Below are 15,577 nucleotides of genomic sequence, written 5' to 3'. Positions count from 1 at the left end.
AAAACTTCAGAATTATACTCCATAAAAGAGAAGGGTCCTCCTTGCCTTTAGGAGAACCAACAAATTAGCCCCCACCTTGTCACTTCTAATACTCATAACTCAAAATACCCATTTATTGCCCTTTGCTTCTTATAGCAACATTTTAATTTTTTGGAAAAGTTATTTTTTTGCGTCATACCAGAGCCAATGAGGAAGACAACGAAAATAGAAGAACTTTCTTTCCTTCTCTCTATGGATCTTATGGTTTCTTCTCTCACTGTTATTTGTTATTTCTACATCTCGTTCATGCTAGAAGAACTTGTTGACGAAATATCATTAAGGGCAAGGTCTTTAATTAACACCCCGCAAACCCCCCCTCCCCCGCCCCACAACCCCCCACCACCACACCCCACTAGAAGAAAAAAATAGATGGGACTTCCTCCATATATAGCTTCACATCCCTCTATCCTGAACACCACCAATTCTTAGCATTTCTTTCTCAAAGCAAAAGAAGTAATTGGTCTTTCTAGCTCTTTCTAAAGCTCTCAACTTTCTTTAGATTTCCTCAAGAAAACATACTAAAATGGCCATCAGAAAATCAAACAAGTTGCCACAGGTTGTACTTTTGAAGAAAATTTTGAAAAGGTGTTCGAGTTTGACTAAAAAACACCGCTATGGCGACTTAGACCACCTTCCCAATGACGTACCCAAAGGTCATTTTGCAGTTTACGTTGGAGAAAATCGAACTCGATACATCGTACCAATTTCTTTCTTGAATCACCCCGAGTTTCAATGCCTCCTTCGTTGCGCTGAGGAAGAATTTGGCTTTGATCACGACATGGGCATCACCATTCCCTGCGAAGAAGTCATTTTCCAATCATTGACTTCCATGCTGAGATAATAAATTATTTGAAAAGAAGAAAAAGAGTGAATAGTAGGTGTAATGTTTTGGAGTGAAGAAAGATGGGTTCAAGATGAAGCAATTTAATCTTTTTTGCTTCTCTTTTTTGTAACATCTTTCTTCACTTCTTTTTCTGTGACTTTCCTCTAACCCTGACCTAGGAATCACATCGATATTAGTAGTGGTTTTTTATGGGTTGGAATCAGATTTGTAAGCAAATCTTGGAGTTTTTTTTCCCTGCAGTGGTGTTCTTAAGCACCCTGCGAGAGAAGTGAATGTCAGCTCTCAATCTATTTTAATTGCCATCTTGGATACAAGTGTCTCTCAATCTATCTTTATTTTTACTGCATTATTGTTTGGAAAAGTCCAATTGAGCATATTGAAATTCGGTTTGAATTGCAATCCACTAGCCACTGCATTGTCCACTTTGTTCCTTTGAAGATCAGTTCATTCTGTTCTCCAAATTTGATGCAGAGTTATTACACTTTTACCCATCTACAAAAAGAAGAATCGCAATAATACAATTCCTCAGTAAATTGATGCAGAATTTATTCACCTTCTTAAAGGCACTGAACTAAAAGATCATCTTTCTACCACCAAAGGTTGTGGCAAATCCTCCATCCTTAATCAGAGGTTAATTTGAGATTGAGGCACATTTGATAGGAAGCGTTTTACCCACCAAAGTGGGGCTTCCCTACACAAGTCCGAATTAATCGAGCCCCAAACCAAGCGCCTGATACCAGATTAGACAGAATTACCAGATTAGACAGAATTTCTTTGTCCCGCCATACTGGAAAAATTCAACGTTGTATATTCCTGATCGCTTGATCCGTGCTGCCACTCTACGAACATCTTTTTCAAATACAAATTCGGTATCTTGCCACGAATTACTGCATTAGAATTTATTTGTCCATCACAAATTACGGGGTCTATTAACTTTAAATCTGGACATTGTATAAATAAACGAGGTAGTAACAAAGAAGGTCACTCAACTATGGGTAATGATCTCTCAAGATCATGTTTATTTATTTTGTAACAATAAGGTCACCCAACTTTTCAGGGGCGTATGTAGCATATTGGGTGGGGGTTCAATTGAACCCCTAACTTTCAAAGCGGAGCATAAATTTATGTGTAAAAATTTATCAAATCGCCATAAATAGTAGACATGAACCCATAACTTTTAAAATATAATGAGTTCGACGCTGAGAGTCTTAAAGGATTGAACCCCTAAAGTTTGAATCCTGGATCCGCCTCTGCAACTTTTCCTCTATCACATCAAAAGTCACCCAATAAATATTTGGCCAATAAAATATGGCATGACATTTAATTTAGTTCATGTAGACTTTTCCTCTTCTTTTTTTTTTTCTCAGTCCACGAGGCAAAAAGACCCGACCCGACCTGACCCAAACCCTATATTCTCTCTTAATTAAAATAGAGTTTCTCTCTCTGAAAAAAATTGGCCCAGCATTTTATTAAAATCGCGTCGTATTCTTTTTCCTTCTCTCAGGCGAAGTTCATAAGGATTTTTTTAACAACATAACAAAATAAGGATATACTAAGATATAAACAAAGATACCAGTAACAAAATAAGGTTTCTCCTATACCTTCCATAACAAAATAACATGCAGTTTGCAACTATTCTCATCATAGCAACTGTTAGTGCTACAAAATAAGCAACACCAACTGCAACTAATTAATTTCTTCAACAACAAAAAAAAAATAACTGATTGAACAAAAAAAAAACTCATTGAAGAATAGCGTTTAAGGGTTAATTTGGGTTGCGTCGGGTCGGCTCTTTTTGACACGTGAACTGAGAAAAAAAAAGTCCATGCGGACTAAATTAAATGTCATGTCATATTTTATTGATCAAATATTTATTGGGTGACCTTGTTGTTACAAAACAAAAAAATATGACCTTGAGAGATCATTACCCATAGTTAGGTGACCTTTTGTGTTATTACACGTGCCTTACCTACAGCATTTGCAGTAAATCTTGGATTCTTGAAATTTAGTTCTACATAAACAGAGCTAAAATCGAGTAGTCCTGGTTATCCAGTTACAACCATTTTGAGACTTCATTTCAATTTCAATTCCTTGACCTCAAGTTTTATCATTTATAGAAATATACTTAGATGAACTATCAAGAAGCGTCATGCTCCTTGAAGTGGGGTAGTGTGTTTTTATCAATTAAAAGACTATCTAATATTTGTGCAATAACAGCATTTATGTGAATGAGAAGTGCAGTTAAGATGGCAGTTTAAAGTAGTTGGTGCTGATATATAGTGATATTGATCACACTGGGCCTTACAGTACGTATTGCCTTTAGTAGTACTACTTATTTTGAGTGGAACATGTTTGGGCTGAAAGAGTAACATGCCCTCCATGTGCTATGTGGATGCCTAGGTCACCATCATACAACACATACATGAAATTGGGGTCATTTACTTTGCGCTTTACCCCTATTTTGTGATGGTCTTTACTTTTTACCCCTCAAGACAAACAACTATTTTATGAGACATAAGTTTATATTTTCGCATCATAATATGCCAAAAGTTACGCCCCACGCCCTTAAAGAATTTATGTCCGCCCGGCATAAGTTCGATTTTGGAAGGCAAAAATTAAAGATCAACCTATTTGAAGGGAAAAAAAATAAAGACCAGCCCATTTAAAGGACAAACCGTGCAATTTCTTCTGAAATTGTGATTCACTTATTTGTTGTACTCTTCTCTGTGCTTTGGGGAGTACACAGACCACCTCCTTTTCTCATTCTATCTATATACTTCTTCGGTCCCAAAAAGAATTAGAGTTTTAGGTATATAGTTAAATGTGAACTGACTAATGGGAACCACAACATGGGGAATATTTGCGTCTCAATGCAAAACTCATTCTTAGTAGGCGTTTGGCCATGAAAACCAAATATTTTTTACTTTATTTGGAATTTTGGAGTTGGAGTTGGAGTTGAAGTTTGAGTTGAAGATGGAGTTGTGTTTAGTAATAGTTTTTGCAAAAAATATTTGGCTGTTCGAATGTATTGAAAGTGAAAAAAGTAAAAACAAGATTTTAATTGTTTTCCAAATTTCAAATATAACTTCAAATTGTATTTGAAATTTTCATGGCCAAACACTGATTTCCAAATAAAGTAAAATAATTTTCCAAAAAAAAAGTGAAAAAATTTCATGGCCAAACGGGTCCTGGTTGTGGATTGTAAGGCTCACTCAAGTATATTGGGACTGGAGTATTCAATTGTCAAGCTCATTCTGATCTTGGACGCAATATATTTGAATCCTGAAAGACACATTTTCCTAAAGTGTGATAAGCCAACTAAGGGATGTATAAACAAATCATTAAGTAGGCGTTTGGACATGCGGTTTGAAACCATGAGATGAAAGCTTTTTCATTATTTTGGACGTACGGTTTGAAAGGTGAGATTAATAAACCAAAGTTTGGACATGCATTTCATCTTATGGTTTCGGACCAAATCATTCAAAAAGGCATGATTTGGAGTTTCAAACCATGGTTTCAAAAATTTTAAATATAAAATTTGATCCATAAGTTTATATTTTGTAAAAAAAAAGACCCATAAGTTGGTAGATATTTTTAACAATTACTCCTACCAACCATTTACCAATCTCAACCTCATTAACTTCCGCCAACCTTTATTTATGTCTACCAACCTCATTACTATTCATGTTAAATTTTCGTTATTGTTGAGTAAAGTTTGATCAATTGATGTTGTATTTTTAGAAATGCTACATTCAGTAGCGTATTAATTGTTAAATATGACTTAACTTAAATTTGATAAGATTGTATAAGAATTGGGAATGTTTTGATAGTTTTTATGGCTGTGGGGTTTTTATGTCATAAGAGAAAATGAAACTTAAGATATCCAAATATGATTTCAAACCATGGTTTGGAACCATGGTTTCAAACAGGTTCTAAGTATTAAAGAAGGAATTGCTTGACTTTTAAAATATTTAAAGTGTCAAGATACAATAGGGGTTGTTGGAGTATTTTTCTATCTTCATCCTTAGTGCTCTGTTGTACTTGTGTAAGGAAAGCAACTCTTAAAGGGTATCTGAGTAAAGCAAAAGTAGACAGAAATGCAGGACATAGCCGTAACACATCAATTAAATTTGATAGCTAAGTGGATCCCTTTCAGAGCCTTAGAACATGCAAAGAGATACTAGTGTCTCTAGCTTGCCTTCTTTTTTCTCCTTTCTCATAATGGATCCAACGCTTTTGTTTGGGAAATTTAATTCTGTGGTCTTCATATTGGAGTTTGGAATGGGACTCATTTACTGATAACTACTCTTCTGCAAATAATAATGTTGGCGGAGGACCACTTTTGAAGAAGGAAAATATATATATATATCCCAATCTCAATTTAGTTCTAGTGACTACATCCTTTTAATCAAATTATAACTTGCACCACAAAAACGCTTGCCCTTTTTTCCTTGTGTTTTAAATCATCAACTATCTCAATACGAGTTGGATTCAAACTCTGACATTACAACTCGAATTGTAACATTTTAGTCAGAAAGGTGTCTCATGGAAGTTGGAACAAGAGCATCATACAACAACAACAACATACCCAGTGAATCCCACAACGTGGGGTCTGGAGGAACAAGAACATTATGTTGAAAAGATATTTCCCCTAATTAAGAGAACATGGGGCTACCGAAAGACTAATTGAGTCGGACAAGTCACAATACAATGAAGAATAATTCAAGCTTAGAATATCAAGATCAAATACAGAAGGAATAGATTTATTTGAAGAAATTGTATTCTTATTGTTGAAAACCTAAAAAGATGCTGCCTAAAATCACAGCAGTAAAACGGTTACAGGGGCAAATTTGTGCGTCATTTTTGGGGCGCGTGAACTCATGGTCTTTCCGCAAAACTAGATATTTTGGGCCCGTTTGGCCATAAATACCAAAAACTTTTTCACTTTTTTTGGAATTTTTGAAGTTGGAGTTGGAGTTGGAATTGTGTTTGGCCATAGTTTTTGAAATTGTAATTTTTGGTGAAATGTAGTGTAAAAAAGTGAAAAAAGTTGAAAAATTTTGAAAAACAAGTTTTCTTGTTTTCAATATTCCGGAATACAACTCCGGAAAAAAGTGAATAATGTTTATGACCAAACGCTAAAAGTAAAAATAGTGAAAAAAAATTCCGGAAAAAAGTGAATAATTTTTATGGCCAAACGCCCACTTTATGTACATATTTTCTAGAATTGATCTCATTATTAACTGCTGGCACTCATGCTATAAAAAGACTTAATAGTGCACTTGGTTAAAAGCATATTTCCATGACTTTCTCGCTTTTGTTATTCCTTGTTTTCATATTGTTTTCGATATGCTTGACCCTATCTGACCTTTTATCTTGTTTTCCTCTCTTGTAGAAGTGCTTTCGGAAGCAGTGGCCTCTTTGCTTCGAGGTGGGGGTTAGGTCATGTATATACTTCTACCTGGGCAGGCCGCATGGTGGGATTATCTTTGGGCTTGTTGTTGTTTGTTTGTTTGGTTAAAAGCATATTTATTTACCAAGAAGAACAAGTATCAATTCTCACCAAATGCATTTTTTTTCTCTCTTTTTGGTAGTGCAGTATCTTAGTTTTTGATTCTTTTAATTTACCATGTAAAGAAAGGAAAAATGAGTTAGAGAAAGTGAACAAATACAAAAATATCAGTTCAAATGATTCCAAGCTAGAACAAATACAAAAATATCAGTTCAAAAGATTCCAAGCTAACATTGGTTTTACAAGCAAATACAAAAGATCAATCAGTTACCAATTGGTACTTGGTAGTTGGAGTTTGTTAAAATTTATAGCTTTACACGAAAAATCTTGGCTATCTAGGACTGAAAGATTCTATGAGAATTAAAAAAGAAAACTATAGGACGGAAAGATCAAGAAGTATTTCTAAGGAAAACTTTGAAACTGTAAATACGATGTAATCAACGGCTATATTCACATACAGGTCAAAATTGCAATAATCTTCTATCTGAATAGAATCAAACAAAACCAGAAAGGCACCAAACATTCACAAAAAAACAAACGCCTTTTCGAAAAAAGAAAGGTTCATATTTCGTACCTCTCAGTACACATACTTGTTCGCCCGTGATTTCTCTGCAGTACCCTTTCGCCTTGTTTAAAGACTGTACCTCAAACCTACTTAGGTGCAATTTAACTATTTTATCCGATATTAATACTTCCATCTATAGTTCTACACGGTATCCAATAGTTGTATATGTCACATTATTATTGTGAAATGTTCAATTATATTATATATTAGGGATAAGGCATCAAGACAATTTTAAACCATGGTGAAATTGTCAACTACTCCCTCCGTTCACTTTTACTGTCACATTTTGAACTTTTCATTGTTTAAGAAATAATAAATGAGACATAATTTACCAACGTGTCATATTAATTGATGCATATTTTTATTGGATTTAAAAAATAATTTGAAGTGAGTAATTAATACTGTTGGTAAAGCAGGAAAAATAAATTTCTTATCTTAATATCTTTAAAAGTGACAAGTAAAAATGAAAATCTATTTTTAAAACTGGATAAGTAAAAGTGAACGGAGGGAGTATAAGTCTAGACTATGTGGGGTCTTACGACTACCCTGAACATTAATAACTCAGTAAAGAAAATAGGTTAAAACCAATAAGTGCCTGAACATTAATAACTCAGTAAAGAAAATAAATTAAAACCAATAAGTGCAAACACACATTTATTCAAGACAAAGAAAAGGGTTTTTTTTTTTTTTAATATCTTTTTCCATAGTCCTTTCATTGATTACAGAGAATTCAAGACCCACTTTCTTAAACCATAACTCTAGTTTAGTTCAAGAGAATAAGTTTTGGGGGGTCACAGGACCCCAACATAATTTAGGTAAGTAGTTAGCAATTTCACTGTAGTTTAGGTGTGTTTCGATGCCGTATTCTTTATATATTATGGTAGTAGTACAAATAATATACTTTGATTATCTAATTTGGAACAAACATTAGATAAATATTTACAAATCAAAATGCTGCAACAATATATTCATCAAAGACGTCGGTAAAACTGCACCCTAGTGGAAATAGAAGGGCCACTAGGGTAACATAGAACCGTAATACCCTATGGGCTTTGGGACCCACACCACCACAACCACCAAAACACACCTCACCCAAAAAAAATACTAGTTGGGGTCTTCCTCCATAAATATCTTCACATTTCTCAATTCCAAACACCACATTCTCTCAAAGCAAAACGAAGTACTACTATTAGCTTTCTTGTACTACCCAAAGATCTCAACTTTTTCAAGAAACCATACAAAATGGGCATCAGAAAATCAAACAAGTTGCCACAGGTTATACTTTTTAAGCAAATTATGAAGAGGTGTTCGAGTTTGTCTAAAAAGCAGAGTTATGGTGATGTACCCAAAGGTCATTTTGCAGTTTACGTTGGAGAGAATCGAACTCGATACATCGTACCCATTTCTTTCTTGGCTCATCCTGAGTTTCAGTGCCTCCTTCGTTGCGCTGAGGAAGAATTTGGGTTTGATCATGACATGGGCATTACTATTCCTTGTGAAGAATTCATTTTCCAATCAATGACTTCCATGCTGAGATAGTAAAGCATTTGAAAAGAAGAAAAAGAGTGAATATTAGGTGTAAGGTTAATTTTGGAGTGGAGAAGGATGGGTTCAAGATGAAGCAATTTAATCTTTTTTGCTTCTCTTTTTTGTAACATCTTTCTTGACGTTTTTTTTTTTTTTTTTGTGACCTTCCTCTAACCCTGACCTAGGAAGCACGTGGATATTAGTAGTGTTTTTTTTATGGGTTGGAGTCAGATTTGTAAACAAATCTTGGCAATTTTTCCTTGCAATGGTGTTTTTAAGCACCCTGTGAGAGAAGTGAATTGAATGTTTCTAAATATATACAATTTGCCATTTTGGATACAAGTGTCTCTCAATCTGTCTGCACTATTAATGCATCTTTATTAATTTGGGAATCCAATTGAGCATACTGAAATTGGTAACATTCCGTTTGAATTGCAATCCACTAGCCACTACACTGTCAAAATTTGATGTAGGAATATTACACTTTTACCAATCTCCAGGAAGAAGAATCGATAAATATAACTTTTCAGCAGATTGAACTTGCGCTATTAATGTTAGTGTATACAACTCCAGTGTTCAGTTGGGACAATACTCTGTTTCGGAAATATAAGTTTTTTTTTAATTTATTTATTTCCAATTCGGTGTCAAGTATTCGCTTCTGATTAATCCCAATTTGTGTCGGAAAATCTCATTTTGGGTAAAGTAATCCGCTCTTTACGAGTTCGAACAGAAGATTTTTGGCTAATAATATCGAGGTATTTATCATCCTACCATTAGAGGCGGATCCAAGATTTGATGCTTGTGGGTTACGCATTACGTGATGTCTGTTATTCTTGGGTTCTTTCCAATTCTTATATATTTAAAGGGTTTATTATAAGGTTCGGATAATAGTTGTGGGTTCCCGCAAACCCACACCCAATAGTATGGATACCACAACATTTGAATGTGAAACATAATGTCCTAAAAGTATGAATTTACATTTTCCCACATTATCTCACAGGCTTTATTCTTAATGCTGAACCGGATATCGATCATTTGATCTATGTATGTTTACTTTACGTTCTATCCATTTTTAGGAGTCCTTTGGCTCTATCAAAGATTTTCACGGCTTTATAAAATATAACAACAACAACAATATATCTAGTATAATCTCACATAAATTTGGGAAGGATAGAGTGCTTGGATTACTATCTACTATCTTTGGGAGATAGAGAGGTTGTTTACGATAAAACGACTCGTCTTTATAAAATTAAATGAATCTTTATAAAATTAAATGAACTTTAATAATTTTTATTTTATTCTATAATAATATTATCCTTAGATGAATTTAAATAGAGAAACATGATAAGCAACAATTTATATAGTTAATCCCAATTTGTTCATAATTAAGGTAACTCTATCCACCCAAACTTAGACAGATAGGAGAAAATCAATTAGTTCCTCCGTGCTATTTAAGTTGTCTTGGTTACCAAAAATAACTAATCCAAAATACTTGTCATTTCAGATAATAAAGATAGAATTAATATTTTTTTTCACCTTTATTCTTACTCTAATAAATGTAGTGAAAAGGCAAGTAGTATTAATTGATATCAGAGAATAAATAAGGTTAATTTAGTCAAATTATCTATTTCATCAATATTTTTACTTAAGGGGCGTGAAAATGATAAACATGATAAGTAAAAGGAAGATAGTAGTATTTTTGCCTCCGCTAGAATTTAAATCTAAATCTCATCGTTCTCAACTCATTCATTGACGACTAGTGTCACCTAGGGTGTTGTAGTATTACAATCATTTGATAGTGAAACGAGTCTTTTTTTAATTTGTTGCTTAAGGTAGAGGTGTACTTTCGTTTTCTGAATTATATGTGAAAATATGCATGCGCTGTCTGGGGTCTACTAAACCTATTCTTGTTGCTGGCTTGTACCTTTGTTGCTGATACAACACATGATATCCTTATCTTTAAATTTGCAAAATTTGATGTGGTGAAGTTCAATAGAGTATATTTCCTGGAAACTTCCTGATAGAATATGTAAGTATTAATTAGAAGATTTTGTAGTCTACTATTTTAGGTTAGCATATTTTGTATATTGTGTAATCTCCATTGTAGGTTAGAATATTATTCTATTTTGTATATAAAACCAATTCAAGTAATGAAAGGAGAAGAGGGAAAATATTTCTTACATGGTATCGGAATAGGGTTTCTTTCTTCTTCCTCCTTCGCTACGCCCTAAATCCTATTTTTGTTTTCCTCCCTAAGCGTCGCCCCTTCCTTTCTTTTCCCATGGCCGACGCACCAACCACCAGCTAAGCCCACGTTTCACCGCCCTCGCGGTCTCGATATCAAGAATCACGTCTCTGCATTACTCTTGAGATGGAAAACTATGATACGGTACATGGGCGAGAGCTTTTCAAAATTCATGCTCGTTCTCCAAGGTCCTTCGTCACATCGTTCCTCCACACAGGAAGGTAAGGAGAGCGGCTCTGGCCGATGAGAAGTGAATTATGGACCACCGTTGACGCCACCGTGATTGATGGATTTATTCGACGATTTCGAATGATGCGTTAAACACTATCCTCGAGCCGGATGCTACTTTGCCATAGAGGCTTGGGGCCGCTTACGTGATATCTTTGAAGATCGTCAAACTTATCGTGCGGTGACTTTTGAACAAAATTCACGACGACTCGTATGTAGGATTTTTCCGATGCCTCACGCCATTGTCAACGTCTCGAGAGTTTCGCCGATCGGCCCGAAAACGTTGGGGCTCCGTACTTAATAGCCGCCTTGTCCGGCGGTCTCGGGTCTCGGCGGATGCGTACAAAGTGGTTGGGACACAAATTCGCCATGCAAAGCCGCTCCCCACCATTCACCGAGGCTCGGTTTTCTCTTGTTTTGGAAGAACGTGAACTTGCGGCTATGGTGTCTCACGGATGCGCTCGCCTATGGTGGCCTCCGGTCGTGACGCGCCACTCCCCGGACAACTCGAAGCTCACGCGAGAAATAAAAAATTTCGCACTCGAAGTGCGGCCCCAGGCGGCGTAAGGGGGCTCGGGCCGCAAAATCACGCCGATGGCGCGGTAGTTCGCCCGGCCGGCGGCGGTCGGCCGCCGGTGGACTACGGCGGTGGCGGTCGGCGCGGTTGCCACCTGCGTTGGTCCCCCCGACCTGGCTGGCGGGGCCCTCCTCCCTCGCCCGTGCAGAACGGGGCCCCTTCCGGGGCTCGTCGCCGCCGGTTCGCCACGGCGGCGAGGGTATTTTGGGCCTCCTCGGCTCGCCCGGCTACGGCGGCGGTGGCTTCTCCCGGTCGTATGTTCAGCGAGCATTCGTCCGCAATGCACACCATGACGCTCAACACTTGCCCGACCAAAATTGGTGCACGGACACCGGAGCTACTTCTCATATGACATCCTCGGACGTAATCTCTCGTCTTATTTTAATTTGAGCGATCGAAATAATGGTATTGTTGTGGGAAATGGTCATTCGATTCCAATTTGTGGTTGTGGTCACACCTAGATACGCCTCACAAAACCCCCCTTTATCCTTACGAAATGTCTTATACTTTCCTAAACTCATTAAAAATTTAATCTCGGTCCGGAGTTTCTTGGATTAATTACGTAATACATTGATTTTGATCCATATGGGTTTTCGTGAAGGATTTTCGTACGGATGCCTTGTGCGGTGTGATAGTCGGGGAGATCTTTATCCGATTCTATCGCCATCAAATATCCAACCACCACTCCATCAAACTTGCGCGTTGTCTTGTTTTTTTGGGTGCTCGCTAAGTCATCCACGGAAATTCTATCTTAGATTGTCTTAGGGTTCGTAAAAGCATTGAATGTAATAAATCTAGTCTTTCTAGTATTTTTTTTTTTTTTTTTTTTTTTTTTTTTAGTATTTCTAGTATTTGTAAATTCTTGTGTTCTTGGTAAACACATTAAGTTACCGTTTGATTCTTATTTAGAAACTTTGATGCCATTTGATATTATTCATAGTGATTTGTGGACCTCTCCGTGTTAAGTTCATTGGGTCATCGATATTATGTTCCGTTTATGGATGATTTTCGAAATTTTTATGGACTTTTCCGTTGGCTAAGAAATCCGATGTTTATCGAAATTCTTAGCTTTGAAAACCCACATTCACGCTCAATTTGAACGTCATATTAAAAATGTCCAATGTGATAATGGAGGGAATATGATAATGATCAATTCGGGGAAATTTTGTGAGTCTAATGGGATGTCATTTCGTCTTTCTTGTCCATACGTCTTTGCAAAATGGGAAAGCGAGAAAGAAAAATCGTTCTATCAATAATATCACTCGGACTCTTCTTGCACGCCCCCCTCCTTCGTTACGGCATCACGCCTTCAAATGGCAACATATCTTCTCTTAATATTTTACCAAGTAAATTATTAGGTCATGTTTCTCCTCTTGAGTGCTCTATCAACGAAAGCCATCTTACCATCTTCGGGTTTTTGGGTGTTTATGATATCCCCTCTTTCCTTCTCCAACTATCCACAAATTAAGCCCGGTCTACACCGTGTGTTTTTTGGTATCCTACGAATCATAGAGGGTATAAGTGTTATGATTTATCGTCCCTTAAAATCATTATTTCTCGTCACGTGATTTTTGATGAGAATGTCTTCCCTTTCCAAATTGCATTCTCCCCTTCTATTACTTATGAGTTTTGGACGATGGCATTTCCCCATTGTGGTTGCATCGCTTGGCTTCTCTACCCCCCTCCCCCACCGTGACCCGGCCGCTGCCAGGTCAGCTCACCCCCCCGGCCAGTTTTGCCCCCCATCCCGCTTATTTGGGCCCTTCCCTGTCCGTCACCCCAGTAGCCCCGCTTCCCACAATCCGTCCCGAATGGTGACCGGAGTCGACATGGTATTTTTAAGCCAAAACGCCTCTTTAACTTAAATACCATGGTTACGAAATCCCTCTTCCTCGTAACCTGACCGCCCTTCGCGACCCGAATTGGAAAATGGCTATGAATGATGAATTTGATCTTTTATTAAAAATAAGACGTGGGAGTTGGTGCCGTCCACCTAATGTGAATGTTATTCGTTCTATGTGGATTTTCACTCATAAAGAAAAATCTAATGGTGACTTTGAGAGGCATAAAGCCCGTCTTGTAGGTGATGGTAAGACTCAATAGGTTGGCATTGATTGTGGTGAGACCTTCGGTCCGAATTGGTCAGCGGCTACGATCGTCGTTCTCGGTCTTTCCCATCGAAAGGGTGGCCTATTCATCGGCTAGATGTCAAGAATGCTTTCTTACACGGTGAGCTCCGAACTTGATGTATATGCATCAACCTACGGGTTTCGAAGATCTACTCATCGGATTATGTATGTTTTACTCGTAAGTCCTTATATGGACTTAAGCGAGGCCCCGTGAGCATGGTACGGCGTTTTGCGTATTATGTCTCTTCTCTTGGTTTTTCAAACGTGAGGATCGACAATTCTTTATTCATGTACAAAAAGGGGTCAGAGATGGCATACATGCTACTTTATGTTGATGATATTATTCTTACGCCTCGATTCTCTCAGATGCTCCATTATGGCTCTTGCTTGCCTCGGAATTTGCTATGAAGGATCTAGGTCCTTTGAATTATTTCCTTTGGCATTCGTGTCACTCGACATAAGGATGGGATGTTTCTTTCGCAAACGCAAGTATGCCAAGGAAATCATTGATAAGGCTGGGGATGTCTTCGTGTAAGGCTACTTACCTCGGTTGATACTAAACCGAAGGTGGCGGCACGTCGGGTGCTCCTTATGATGACGACTACTATCGATCTCGCGCGTGCCATGATGTCTTACTTTCACTAGGCGGATATCTCTTATCGTTCAGTATGCTTGCACGTACGTACGCGCGCGACGGAGTTCATACGCATGCGCTTAGCGTATCATCCGTTACGTTGGGGTACGACTTGACTATGGTTTGCATCTTTATCCGTCCTCGGTTACGGATCTTCTTTCTTACAACGATGTGAATTGGGGCGCACGACACACGTCGGTCAACGTCACGATTCTTGTGTTTTTCTTGGGGATAACTTGATATCGTGGTCTTCGAAAACGCCAACCTACCCCTCTCGCTCGAGTCCGAGGCGGAGTATAGGGGGGTTCTAATGTTGTCTCCCGATCCCTGCCAGCTTCCAATCTTCTCTTGGAATTACATTGTCTATTCATAAGGCCACTATGGTATATTGTGACAATGTGAGTGCCATTTATCTTTCGAGGTTGTCCGGTGCAACATGCCGCACCAAACACGTTGAAATGGACATTCACTTTGTTCGTGAGAAGGTTGCGCGCTTTTATTGTGTTCGTGTCCTTCATGTTCCTTCCGCTATCAGATTGCCGATATTTTCGCAGTGGACTACCACGGGTCTTATTTGAAGATTTTTTCGGGACGTCTCGGCGTTCGTAAGCCTCGTTTTATTTGCGGGGGTGTGATAGAATATGTAAATATTAATTAGAAGATTTTGTAGTCTACTATTTTAGGTTAGCATATTTTGTATATTGTGTAATCTCCTATTTTAGGGTTAGAATATTATTCTCCTATTTTGTATATAAACCAATTCAAGTAATGAAAGGAGGAGAGGGAAAATATTTCTTACACTTCCTATTCTAGTATTTCTGTTTCTGGGCCCTCCGTTTCTCTTTAGCTCTTTGTATGTATTTGTTATCTATCTATGATGTCTAATATGGTACAGTACACCATGGTATACACCGACGAAGTAATGTGGCATCTTGAAACTCTCCAGGAAAACACTCCATGTTGTATTGTTTTATCATGACATCATAAAACTGGGGATTGATTTTATGAATTGTGTTCTATAACATTTGCTTCTCAATCACTTTTCCCTAGCAGTAGAGAACTAGTTGACCATCTTTCTTGTGGACTAAAGAAGGTATTGAGTATTCGGATGTTCTTTTCCTTAAAAGAATATAAAATTACTCAATTCTTATTAGGGAGGTGTAAACATCTGTGTGAATATTTTATTTTCCTGAGACTAAATTCAGGATTTGAAGTTTATGGGTTCTGCATTCTATCATTTGAAGTTTATGGGTTCTGCATTCTAATCCGCTCCTGTA

The 15,577-nt window shown here is 37.4% G+C and overlaps 2 protein-coding genes across 2 annotated transcripts; both read left to right on the top strand.

Annotated features, from left to right (window-relative positions):
• Nucleotides 1–418: 418 nt before the first annotated feature.
• Nucleotides 419–1,197, top strand: LOC132065090 (protein SMALL AUXIN UP-REGULATED RNA 12-like). The gene has a single exon (XM_059458327.1). The coding sequence runs from the start codon at nt 563–565 to the stop codon at nt 878–880; it is 318 nt and encodes a 105-aa protein (XP_059314310.1). The 5' UTR covers nt 419–562; the 3' UTR covers nt 881–1,197.
• A 6,903-nt stretch (nt 1,198–8,100) lies between these two features.
• LOC132065092 (protein SMALL AUXIN UP-REGULATED RNA 51-like) lies at nt 8,101–8,829 on the top strand. The gene is made up of 2 exons (XM_059458329.1): nt 8,101–8,543; nt 8,577–8,829. The coding sequence occupies exon 1, from the start codon at nt 8,203–8,205 to the stop codon at nt 8,497–8,499; it is 297 nt and encodes a 98-aa protein (XP_059314312.1). The 5' UTR covers nt 8,101–8,202; the 3' UTR covers nt 8,500–8,543; nt 8,577–8,829.
• Nucleotides 8,830–15,577: the final 6,748 nt, after the last annotated feature.

Source organism: Lycium ferocissimum, chromosome 7, assembly GCF_029784015.1.
Source record: "Lycium ferocissimum isolate CSIRO_LF1 chromosome 7, AGI_CSIRO_Lferr_CH_V1, whole genome shotgun sequence".
NCBI lineage: Eukaryota > Viridiplantae > Streptophyta > Magnoliopsida > Solanales > Solanaceae > Lycium > Lycium ferocissimum.
The sequence above is the reverse complement of the archived record's forward strand: the minus strand, read 5'-3'. Positions and strand labels throughout refer to the sequence as shown.